Source organism: Haliaeetus albicilla, chromosome 1 (genome assembly GCF_947461875.1).
Source record: "Haliaeetus albicilla chromosome 1, bHalAlb1.1, whole genome shotgun sequence".
Lineage (NCBI taxonomy): Eukaryota > Metazoa > Chordata > Aves > Accipitriformes > Accipitridae > Haliaeetus > Haliaeetus albicilla.
In genome coordinates, this window is record NC_091483.1 from 32,025,793 (window position 1) to 32,039,166 (window position 13,374).

General features: G+C 40.5%; 1 protein-coding gene across 1 annotated transcript in view; it reads left to right on the plus strand.

The window, feature by feature from the left end:
* Positions 1-486: 486 nt before the first annotated feature.
* HPGDS (hematopoietic prostaglandin D synthase) overlaps positions 487-13,374 on the plus strand; it is a 30,679-nt gene continuing 17,791 nt past the window's right edge. The window contains exons 1-2 of the mRNA XM_009919275.2: positions 487-696; positions 12,772-12,913. Of these exons, the coding sequence (XP_009917577.2) occupies positions 619-696; positions 12,772-12,913 (220 nt within the window). The 5' untranslated portion in view covers positions 487-618. The remainder of the gene's footprint in view (positions 697-12,771; positions 12,914-13,374) is intronic.

Here is a 13,374-nt window from a genome sequence, read left to right on the forward strand (position 1 = left end):
CATCCATGACAGAGAAGCAGCAGTAACATCACAGACCTCTAACTATTAATGTGCATTACCCACGGACAGAGTTTGCTCAAATCCTCTTTCTCCTTCTTCACTGATAACAGAAAAAAAAAAGTCTTAAATCACTGTGTTCTTTATGACAAAGGCTTGGAAGTTATATTTTCTTTTTTTCTGGGGTTGTTTTCTATTTCTGACTCCTCTGTTTTAATGAGATTGCAACTATTTAAGACATTGTTCTATAATTAGATTACATAGTGTAGGGCTTCACATTGGTTAGAAATAATCTCAGACAGACATTTCTTGGCTTGCTCCACACTTTTTACATTTTAAAAAAAACCACCCATCATCTGACTCAGCTCCCCAGTGTCTATTTTTTTTATTATTATCTTTTTTTAAATGTCATTTTAAAGCATTTCTTGCCCTTGAACACAAGCTGAAAAACTCCAGTACCCATTTTGCTGTACTAGTCCAAAAAGACACAAAGCTTGCTTGTTACCCGAGGGAATGATGCGTTTGCTTTGTGCGTGTCTGTGTGTGTGAGAGGGGGGAGAGAGAGACTCATGATGGCATGCTTGTCACGGGGAGTGGTTTGCATATTAATAAACAGTATATATGAGCCTTTTCCACGGAGGCCGGCACTCAGAGGGACTCCTGTGCACTGAAGAAGGGACCACGTATCACTGCACCAGAGTGAGTTCTGTTTCAGCTTTGCTTCTTGCCACAGTCCGGCTCCTTTCTGTCCCCTTTTTTCTTCTAACCCTGTTCTGCCCTCCCTAGGGCTACTGTTATAGCAGCCACGTGGGGGTTAGTCTTGTCAAATTATGCTACATGTAGAGCATGTAATGAAAGCATTTCATTTTTAGAGTTTTGTTTGGTTTATTCAGCATGAGTCTCTGACCAGTGCTACTGGTGCAGTGAGGGATAACCATGAGCTCTACACAGCGGCTGCAAGTGTAACTCAAGTACCCCATCTATATACCTTCTTTGCTACTTACAAGCATCTTTAAACTGCCTGCTGTAATTAAGACATCTGTACGATCACATGCATCTGTACGATCTACAACCAGATTTCAGAAATTACAAACTGCTTTTCTAGTGACAAAAAGGCAGATCACTAGCCTGTTGTTACAGCAAGCCCCCGTTTCTCACCAGTGCCTGATGCTACCAGTACTGAGCTACTTCGATAATCAGGGTGCCTGTCAGAGAGAGACTTTCCAAAGAAAAGACAGCCACATCAGCGTAGCAGCAAGAAGTTGGTGTGGGGAAGCTCCTGGCATTCTGCAGGGAGTTTTCAATAAGTGAGAAACCATTTCAAAGCAATATTCTATTAGATGTAAAGGCTGATTTATATGCATGCACTTACATAACCAAGCCAAATCTACGCTAATGTCAGAGGAATTAGATAAACATTAAGCAGCAGCAACCAATTCCTCCAGGTCATTTCTGTGCACTGTTCTGTCCATTTTCCAAACTCCTGTCTTCTGGTTCACTAATGGATTAACATACTCTCGTCCTAATTCCCACCACTATTCTGTAGAGGAAAACCTCCTGCATATGCTTACACTCGCTCCATTTTTCCTCTTATCAAAACTCACAGGGTTTTTTTGCTGTTAATTTTTGTCTTTTACTTCCAAATGACACTTTGAATAGCTGTTCAGGATTTTTTTTTTTCTTTAAATTCTAACTGCTGTCATTTGCCTGTGTGCATAATCCTCCTGCACACATTTCCTCTGTTAAAAGCCATCCTTTATTCACTGCTCATTTCAAACTACCCAAGCTAACAAACCATAGCTATATAGTATTTTTCCTGGACTTCTGTGCTCCTTAGAACTGTTTATAAACACTGGTACTTTTGTACTCAAAAGTTGCAACTTTTGTAAAGCAAAAAAAAAAAAAGTTAGACACAGTCTTTTGTAAGTTTACTTTGTTTATTCTGTTGTTTTCTTTAATCCAAAATAGAATCCACCTCTCCCTAAAAACGTGTACATAGTGTGAATTACTCCCTGCCGCAGATGCACACACACCCAGACACACAATCAAATCTATTTGGATAGAAATAAGCCTGAAGCTCTCCAAATTTTAAACCAAAAATACACACAAAGTAATTCTTAGAGTTCTGGGTTTGTGCACACGCAAGCATGTTAGCCAGTCATCTTAAGTGCAGCACGCTCCTGTGTCACCGACAAACACACTCTGCTGCTCTAAGGGTTTGCTCTTAAGATTTTTGGTTGCTGTCTGCCATACACAACCTTATTCTAAGCAGTCAGAAAGCAGAAGTAACTGAAGAGGTGCTCACTTTCAAAATACCTTTACTCAAAATCTCACTGGCAAGTAATTACACTGCCCAGGAGCCACTGACATATTGCTGGTATTGGATTAGCAAGTGGCATGCCATGCCACTAAAAGCTCTGCCTATTCACATCAGCTGGAGACTTGTCATATATGCTGCAAATCTCAAACAGGTGAATTTTTCACCCTTCTGCCAGTTAGTCCAAGAAAAAAAAAGAATCTGCCAAATCCCACATATACATTTTCAAGTGCCATCATTCTGAAAAACCTCACTTATCAGGAGTCAATCTGCTAAAAGTCCCGTAAAATAAGCTACAACAATGAACTGAAAAAAAATGAAATGTTTAATTTTGCATCTCTTCAGAAGTAACTAAAAACGTTGCTGGAATGACTCTGTAAAGCATGAGCATGAAATGGGATAGGAGAGAAAACAAGGACATTCAGTGAGACCAGACAGACGCATCTGCGCTTTGGATTTGAGTAGCAGATGGCAAAGGGAGAAGGAAAACAAAGAAAGGTATACAGAAAGGATGGTTTGAACTGTCTCACAATCTTTCTTTAGTTTATGTTTGACAACAGGAAAGAACAAATGTGGGACACCAGTCTCTGTAACTGTATGCCTCAGGTAAACAAGCATTTTTTTTTTTGTGCCAGGGTACTCTGGGGCAGAGCAGGGAACCTGCAGCAATTGGCACTGCCGCAGAGCCAGAGTCTACTTGGTGTTTTCATGAACAAAGGTGAAACTGGCTGCAAACTGCTGCTCAGAAAGTACTTTCTTCTTAAGTGTAGGGACACATAGGTTAGGGTTTTACATACCAAGCAGTTTGTGACCATAACTCATGGGGTCTTGGATGTTTACCACTTACGGACAAATTTTGATGGTCCCCAGGCTTCTGGCCAGGCGTTGCTCAGGGCTGTAGATCCACACTTGCTGGTGCTGGTCCTCTCAAGAAGACTGGCAATGTCCAAAGAGCACTTTAGAGAGGTTCCGAGTGTCCTCAGGCTCACTTCTGTCTGTGAAAACAATTTCAAAATATCTGAAAATACGTGAGATCTGTGCCCCAGCCCACTGTGCTGGTGCCTCCTGGGCAGAGCAGTATGTGCCAGGCACCCCAGGGCAGAGCAGGGGGACAGCAGGAATTTGTGGCCAGGAGACCTGGTGGGTGGTGCTGGAGAACTCTGCAGAGTGAATAAAACCTTGCCCATTCTTACCCATGCCAGCTACAGGGAAGATATACTGTGCTGAAAAACCTACCTAATTCTTTTTCTTTCATGCCTGTGATTTTGTTTATTTTTGGCAAGTTGTACAGAGGGTTCACAATATGTGACAATTAAAGAGCAAAGTAGTTTAGACGAGCAGGGGAAGGATTTGGCTTTTATATTCCCCCTTGTACACATACACACACACGTACCCACAGCTGGGGTAGGAAAAGCAGCTCATTTTTTCACATCCAAGGAGAGATGCTAGGTGGCCAAGAGAGTTGTTATACAAATTACTGTGCTGGAACAGCTTGAGAGCTCAGGAAATGGACATGAAATCATCCTGCTAAAACCAGCAGCCGTCTTTGGAGAGCTGACTAAACCCCTTAGCACACAGCAACGTGACTCACAACTGTGCTCTTTGCTTTGTTGGGCTGTTGTGAGGGGGTGCTGTTTTATCTGAAGACTACAGAGACAGATGCAAGGCATGAATTTTACAGGAATGAATGGTGTTGGCAAGAATTAAGATTATTTAGGCTTTTGTTCTACCACAAAAGGCTTCAGGGAACTCTTAAGACATCTGATGAGGAAATAAAAGACTGAAGTAGTCTCTCCTGAGAAATTATCCTAACGATTCCTTAGTCTGCATCTTTCCTGAGATCTCGCCTCTTGCAATTTTATTTACCAGTATTTTGCGGTCTCAGGTGTGCAATTTATTCATCTGAAGTTCATTACAGCTTGGGAGGCTGCACAGAGCAATTTTAAAAGTTATTTACATAAAACTGGGGCCAAGTAGCTGCAAATCAAAAGACAGAGGATCAGACAGAAAGCAAAGTCATCACAGATGTTCAGGCCCTAAACCGAAGAGCCTGGCACGCCAGGCAGAAGGAGCCGCACGCTGCCGAGGCAGCCCAGCGAAGCCCTCTCCATCACCGCCTCTCTGCCTCCTTGTACCTGCTGACATGTAGGCACTCCCTCACTCACTTGGGTTAAAAATGAATGGGGTGAACTTCAAATATCTGAACTCTTATCCTTTTGTCTGCACGTGCCTGAGGGGCAGCCACATGAGGAGCAGCAGCTACAAAGTCATCCTGGAGAAACCCAGTGGACTCTGGTGTTCTCCTTTAACAGCAGCCTTGACACCGACCACCCATTCACTGTCCACTCACATTGGACTCTCACCTTCAGATAAACCTCTCAGATTAAGTAGTTTTCTAATCCTCCCCTTTCACCAAGATGTGGTTTTTTTCCCTGTGTTCCTGAAGGAATTTTCTAGAACTCCTATTTCCCACATCAGTAAACCAAGCCTGGAGCTCCCTTGGACAGATAATTGCTTTAAGCTTTGCTACAGCCTCTTTTTTAAACCCACACATTGACAGATCAGGCTTTCAAAAGCCCTCACTCTCACAGCAGAATTTTACTCATCAGGTCACTTAACATACTCATATCATTAGTACTTCTCAGTAATCCCACAGCAATGCCTTAAAAACTCTTCTCATGTTAGGAGGCTAATTTCCACCACAGGTTGCAAATAGCCAGCACAGTGGGTAAAGACATGCAAAATCTCACCAAAGAAAAAAAATGCTTTAAGCCGTGCATACACCTGATCTGGAAAATCATGCTAAGAAGTATCAGGCCACAACCATTACATTGGGATTTGTTATTTCAAAACTCAACCCTACATCAAATTGCATAAACATTTACATCAGATGATTTGTGTGTTAAACAGAAAAGAGCATGCAGGTCTTTTCTCTTTTCTCTCCAAGGTCGAGATTTCTATCCGGCATAGAAAAAGAACTAATTGAATTAAAATTTTTATTTTCTATAATTGGGGTGGAACTGGAAAAGATACCATTGCTTTTCAGAAAAAGAGTTTATGTCAGACTGAGAGCTGACAGGAATTATATAGAATTACTTAAAGCTTTTCATTTTATTCTGTCAAAACACAGACTTCTGTGGAAACCTTCCACTGGAAGATTTGCAGTCTTCCATTAATCTGCCAATATCCTCCAATCCTTCTCCCCCAAAAGGGGGGCAGAAATTTTCTTATTTTCTTTGCTAAAAAATAATTAAAACATCTTTTGGCAGGAAAAAAACACAAACCAACAAATCATTACTATTTTTAGTTTTCAAATGCTGAAAGTATCTCTCAAGCCTCTAATATTTTTTACTCCATGTTAAAAGCAAGAGAAGTTTATGCTCAAGAAAAGGAAAATGAGCATTTTTCCTTTTCACCGTGCAATAAGAGAAGACCATCCTGATTCTTCAGTTCTCTGTTTCCTAATGGGAATCCCAAAGTCATTAGCTTCCCCATTCAGGGAGTACAACACTTAAGATATCTGACATACCCCTCAGTTTTTTTTCCCAGGGAAAGGCAAAAGTTATTTGTCTTAGTGTTAATTACATCCGGATAAACAGCTTGGATTAAGCCAGTGCCTTTGCCAGGCAGAGTCACCAACCTTCTAGGAGTCAGAAGGGGACCAAGAGCCAGCCTGTGGCTGGTTCTTGCTGGCATGGACGGATTTCTCACCATCAAACTCTTTTCTCTCCAAAAAGGGACAATACATTACTATTTCTGTTTGTGTTTTCAGCTCTGAATTTAGACATAAAATATAAACACAGGGAGTGTTTAGAAAGAATAATTTTTCATCCAAAGGAAAAAATTTAAGGCATTCCTGCACCCACCGATTTGATCAGCAACCAGAAGGAGAGCTGCACCGTCCCCTGCAGACAGGGCAAGGCTGCTTTCCAGCTGGCTCCTGCCTTTTCAGCATTTCTCAAGCAGAACAAGGTAACCAAGCACGCCTTTCCCCAAACCTTTCTGACCTTTATGTTAGGTTGGTTAAATAAAAAGGAAGAAATAGTATACACAGGCATTTTCTATTTTTCCTACCTTGCTAAAACTGCAAAGTGCATTCTGTAAAGTTATAGCTGTGGAAACTTTCCTTTACTTGCCTTCTACAATAACTATTTAAGTCTTGTCTCTCTGGTTCCTTCCTCTGAAAACTGAAAATTTAAAAAAATGGAGGCAGGAAGACGCACTTGGACAGGGAAACATTTTTTAAAATTGAGGAAGGAGAACACTGCTTTAATACTTGGCTCTCCAATTACAGGGATGAGGAATTCACATATCTGAAAAGGACAATAAGCAAGACAGGCAAAACTGAACTTAATATTCCTAATGCTTCTCAGGTGAAATAAGGCAGAGTTAAAAAATCTTTCTTTGTACTCCATAAAGTAACACAACTCTCCCTGACCCCTAAGGATCAGAACCAGAAATCTGTGTTTCATATTTGGATAGCCCACTCCTGAGATAATAGCCTCAGGAAAAACTCTCCGTTAGTGTGTAGAGATTCTTTTGTCTATATATACAAAGAAAAAAACCCATAGACCTGGCCAGCTTCTCTTCTTTCACTTTCTAAACTGAGTTTCCTAATTGACATTGGCACTACTGGGCCCTGCGACTGGGAGTAAGGAAGAGAAGGAATAGTTCTCCCTCTGAAATCCCAGCGTTACCATTAGTGGAAAATGTTCAGCTGATACTGGTTATAAGAACCTCAAGCTGTATACGTGGCATATGAGTAAATATATGAATTGGCTGAAATTGCAGTGCCCCCTCCACCCCAGTAGGATACCCAAATCAGGCTGTTGGGTATGCATCTATTTCAAACCTGCTCATCTAATTTCCAGGCCAACTTTGCAGAAACACCTTGTAAAGAAATAGCAACTGCTTTAAAAGCAGCCCTAAGAACAAAAAGAGAGAAAAATGTCCACCAAGCTTTTCAGCTTTGGCTAGGTTATTGCTTAGAGGGGGCATGAACTCTGTTTCACACTTCATAAAGCAAGATGCTTCTTGGCAGAAAGATACCTGTATGAGTGGAAGTGGATTTGTTGCTATGTTTTCACCTTCCAAAATCATGAAAGTGGAACATATAATATCAGCCTCAGCAACCCAAACACTCCGGACTGATATAACAGCTTAATCTTATAATAAAATCAACAGAGGTATCCACTGACTGAATCAACACCTACTAGTCCACAGAGGGACTTTTTCACCTTCCTCATCAGACATGGCAGCACCTTCCCTTCTCACACCCCTCAGCAAGCACTGGCTTTCCTCCGGGAGATGCCAAGCTCCAGCCCGCTCTCCCAGTGGCCGATCACAGGCCCTGAGTTCCCAGATGCAGCCCTAAATTGTAGTAGCACAGGGAAATGAAATGGAGCTCCCTCAAGGACCGTGACTGGTTGCAATTCAAGCCAGGACAATGACACTATCAGCTGAGACCTCCAGCTTCCCCTTTTTGGCAGGCCCATGGCCGGGGCAGCATTGTGTCAGGTGCTAGCTAAGTGACTCCTAAATTAACGAAGGACCCTCATGTTAAATAAATACACATACAGTGCAATACATCATCTCTTCCAGGCAGACAATTCAAGCCCCAGATTTTTAGAGTTACCCAGATGAATCTTAACCCAACCCTACCAGTCTTGCTTGCTGGAGGGAACAGTTGGGCTTTTTTAAATCCTCTAACACTAATGAAACCTTAAGGCCAGAAAACCCTTACTTTCTCACAGTGCAAAGTACAATTAAAGTGGACTTTGCACCATGAGGTTGTCAGACTTTGGACGGATGTGAACAAATAGCTCAACTAACTTGTTTCTTCCCCTCTGCCCCTAGCTCAGGGAAAAGCTCTCTGCTGCCTGTCGCCTCAAATATTAATAACCTTATCCAAGAAAATGAAATAAAGCACTGCCTTGTGTTTTCTTTTTCTTTTTTTTCTTTTTTTTTTTTCTGAATTCACACACTGAGTATCTGCATCCAGGTTTTGATGTCTCTTACTAGCCTGAGGAATATTTCCTTGTATTACTTTGGGGGCTGGCTTTTCCAAAAGAGAGATGAAACACTGTTCCTCTCCAAAGCCCAGCAGAGTTTTGGTGTTAACTTTCACAGGGCAAAGGCTCAGGCTGGGTGTGCAGGACTGTGCACGGGCTGGCAGAGGCAGCCTGCTCTGGGTTGCACGGGGCACGCACCCAAAACTCATCTTGAGCAAGTGAAATGCAGGAGGTGAGCTTATGAATTACCCTTTACAACAGAGCAGGGACACGTACACTGTCATCCAGTAAAAGCAAAAGTATTGCATACCTTGCAGACACCAGGACTGTTTGTTTCCATATCCTCCCAGTACATTCATAGTTTCCAGTGCTTTTTCTTTTCTGTACTAGTGCTACCTGAAAATCAGCATTTTAGTTCTTGGAGAATGACGCTGATTCTTTCCTGGGCCCTGGGTTTTCACTCTAATCTTGCTTGAAGATTTCAAATTAATTGCTCGGTCCTGCTTCAACTGGAATAAAAGCATCCCAAATTCATCAAGTAATACAGTATCTCCATAAAAACATGAACAGTCTTAAATTATTTGAAATCTGTCCTAAGATGTCTGAGATGCTTGTAACTTCAACCTGAACTTTGACTCATGAGTAACGTGGAGGATACCACCTTTGACACATATTTGATCTTCTCTCAGATTTTCTGTTTGATTTTGTCACTGAGTGGCTCCAAAAGTTGAGTTTAAGCACAAGATCCATTCCATTAATCTTCTGTTTAAAGGTATGTTAAAGCCAGTTAAGCTGGCTTTAAGAAAGACACAGAGGAAAGCTAGAAAATCAGCTAAGCAGGTCAACAACTTTAAAGTATTAAAGCTAATTTGATAGTAAATTTAGACTAGTTCACTGCTTTGAAAGTTGTATGTGATAAAACTGGGGCTGAGGTTTCCGCAGGTGCTGTCAATGTAGAACAGGGTGGGTGTACAGGTGGGTCCTGGCCATGTATTCAATGCTTCAGAAGTTGAAAAAACATTGCTCAGATGGCACATTTATTAGTGGAAGGTAAATCAGCCCCCTCCTGCATTTATACACACTTGGCTTTGCGATGAACTCACCAAACATATTTAATAGCACTAAGCAGGTGGTTAAATGTTTGCAAGTCTGGGCACTAAGGTCCTCCCGCCACCAACGTCTTACAGTATTTTTAAGCCATAACTAAATCTAAAAAAAGAGAAATAGTTTTAAATAGCTTTAAAGAATCTCCCCCCCCCCCAAAAAAACCCAAACCAAAACCAAAAGCACAAACTAAAAGACCCAAAATAGACCTTTTTTCCCCCCTAGAAGTGACATTTTTCAACCATTTAATATTTCGGATGTTTCTAAAATGGTTTTAATTTGTTCCTTATGATCCTTTAAAAAAACACACTGGGAAAATGAGGTAAAGGAGGATAGGAAAAAACCTAGCAACATATTTTGCATGATTGGCAAAAAGCTAATCTGAACACAGTCATTTCTTTCATTTAGAAACTTACCTGTAATTGTTTAGGAAGCGCTACTGACATTTCACAATGAACACAAATGAAAAATAAAACCTATAAACATTTCAAAAACATGCTTACAAAAAAAACCTATAGAGGCCTTTAAAATGTCAAGTATTTTTGCTAAACTCCTGGTAGGGGTTTTTTTTTGTTATTCACAGATGGAAAAAAATTCATAAGCTTAAACGTGCATCAGCATTGCAAATACTTGATTACTCCTTATGCTGTATTCATTAGAAATTTGTTTAGCTTTGCTTTAGACATTTCAAACAATAGTTTCCACTGCTTCCTTGACAGGAAGGAAGCTCCACAGGCTACTACAACAGCCAGAAAATCTTCCTGATCTTCAGCCAAAATTCCCTTTTCTTTACATCATCTCACTACTCCTGATTATACATGTCTTTGTATACAAAGTTCTCCCACAGTAAGAAACAGACTCTCTCAAAATGCTCGCCACCAGAAGTGTTAGGCTTCACTCATCTCCAGCCCGCTCTCTATATACCTGTCTACTGCCTTCCTCATGACTGTACCTTAAAATCTTCTATTCCTGGGCTTTTAAATGCCCTCCAGCTGTCGACAGCTTTCCGCTGACACAGGGCTAAGTGGGCTAGAGGTAGCTGAGATGCTGGAGCTGGTGTGAGTGGTGTAGTAAGTCCAGGGTACTGGAAATTCTATTGCTGTTTATGAAGAAAGGTCTGCAGACACCCCTAAAGAAGGGAATCCGGCAGTATGGCGTTTGCATCTTAAAGGTCGTGTCTTCTCCAAATGCAGATTGAATCAGTAGTATTCAGCTTGCCTTTCAAAAAACTGGAAAGTAAGAATCAAGTGGGGTTTTTTTCCTCTTTTATTCCCAAATCACTAAGTGTTGTCTAATTTGAACCTCAAATAACGCATGCCCTTTTAAAAATGCCATTCCTTGCTCACAAATGACCACACAAAATCAGAAGCAGGAACAAATGGGGGGGGGAGAAGCTACAATCTCATCCTCTCTTCTAACTTTGCAGACATATAATCCAAACTCATCCTGCACAAATAATAAAGTATAATAATATATACTATTATTATACAAGCACAATAAAGCATAAGTAATAAATCTGGGCACAAAAGTTGAAAATAGCGTAGCAAAGTTTTGCCACTTACCTAAAACATGCTTGAAAAATTTGGAATTATGAAAATTTCTCTTTAGAGAAAGAAACGGTTACACCTGTAATCTGCGAGCTGCATTTGCCAAGCAGCAAATATAGAAAAATAATCACATCCTACTGTAACTCATTTTGTCTGCAGCTTCCTTCTTTATACAGTGCAAAGGAACACAGTTGCTTGACTTCAAAAAAAAAAAAAAAAACAAAACCAAAAAAACCACAAACAAACCAAAAACATTGTAGTGGTGCCTTTGTTTTGAAGCACTTGTAGATATCTCCACTGGTAACTCTCCATCTTTGCTCCTGCTTCTCTGCTGGGCAATCAGCTGTGCAAAATCTCCATTTACTAATAATCTCTTCTGACCTTGCTGTAGGGGAACAAGTATCTTTCACAATAAATTAAGCAGCCTCCAGTGTGCTCATTTGCTGTGATTTTTTTTTTTTTTTTTTTTTTTGCCTTTGCTACTCTAAGGACAGAATGTAGATGTATTTACTTTTGAGGAGAAAATGGCAGAGACAGTTTGCTCTCTTCAGCGTGTGTTAAGTGCAAGCTTTCCCAGTATCTGAACAAAGAGCCTCTCCCTCTAAAGTGAAAGCTGATGATACACTTGCCCTCAAGTATATGCTTTCAAAGGCAAAATGACTAAATAGGGGGTTGCTTCTCTATTGCAAGGTTATGTAGTAGCACTTACTCATTAAAAAAAAAAAGTTCCCTTTCTTTCCTAGTGCAGATGATCTGTATCGCATGCTTTATTAATAATGCTCTGAATCTGGTGGATATAAAGAATGGCAAGTGACATGCAAGGTCTACTTTAAGGCCACAATGAGAAAGGGTTTTGCTTTGGGTGAGGAGGTAGATGGTTGTTTTAGTTTCCTTTAGCCAGTACATTTAAATCTCAGCTGAGCTCATAGATCTCCCTTATTAAGGTGCTATCTCTGCAGAGTTTAAAAGCTTACTTTTGGTTTAAGGCAGCCTTAGCTGTTCACCTTTCCTGCACCATCCTTGTTGTACAATCAAACCCATAAAATATTTTCTTTCGTTGTCTGCTACACTAAGAAGCAAACAGAGCCTTCCTGTTACACGGTTCCTAACTAGAACTGAAGGAAAAAATTCACACATAAACCTAACAAAGTTGTTTCAAGTTTTCTTTTGGCTTCTGTACAAGAAACTGAGAATTTGATGACGAATTTCTCAAAACAACAGCGTAGACTGGTTTCCATAGCAAATTTTCCTTCTAAAATAACTTGGGTCAATTGCCTAAGCAACTAGGGTAATAATTAATGAGAAAAATCACAACAGTTTGGAAATTCCCATGATTTGATCTTGGATGAACATCTCCATAAGCAACAGAGGCTGAGCAGGACAGACTTGAACAAAATTGCTGCTCAGGACAGCAACTATCTTCTGTTACAGTATATGATTTTAGATTTGCACTCTGAAAAACACTTTTTAAAAATGGCCCGAGTTTGGACTCACAAGAAAGGTAAATGAAAGCTGAAAGTTATTAATACATCTGAAAAAATCAAGCCATTTTTCTGAAGATACACAAGGAGGAACTGCAGGTTTAACTGTCATTGTCCACGTCTGAATATTGTGGCTGACAAATGCAGAACAAAAAGATGTGACTAATGCAATGATTGCAAAGTACAACACATCATGACTTAGTGTAACATGTCCTTTCCATTGTACAAGCATATGTTTCAAAAGCAAGCATATGGTGCGCTTTTGTAAAAAGGAGTTGAGTTACTCATAAGCAACACGGTGTCTTCCCTTCCAGGGATCCAGCATGCCACAGTACAAGCTGACATACTTCAATCTGCGAGGACGAGCAGAAATCAGCCGCTACCTGTTTGCTTATTCAGGCAAGAAGTATGAAGACCACAGGATAGAGGCAGCAGACTGGCCCAAAATCAAACCAAGTAAGTAAAAAGGGATCTTATATCCAAAGCTCCGCTAGAAATGCTGTCAAAAAGCAAAGCAATTGAAGAGATACCTATATGTTTCATAAGCAGAAATACATTTAATTCCTGGCTTTAATTAAGTCTATGGGAATTTTATTGTCTAGACAGCCAAAATGTCATTCCTGATGCTCTCATGGAAATCCAGATCCAAAGCTTCAGACGATCTAAAAAGACTTACCTGCTATCATCCAGCTGGCCTTTTACTCCTTGTAAATTCAGTTTGGCTTTTGTCTGCCCAAAGCTAACCAAATGAATGCTAATCTTCTCAGTTTCTTTGGAGGATTTGGTCTCAAAGACCACACTGCAGCCTTCACCCTCATTTTAGAAAGCCAGATTGGAATTAAGTGTCAAGAAGGACACTCCTTTTCAACCAGAAAAGTCTTCAGAGAGGGAAAGCAATGACAGAAAACAAAAAGAAA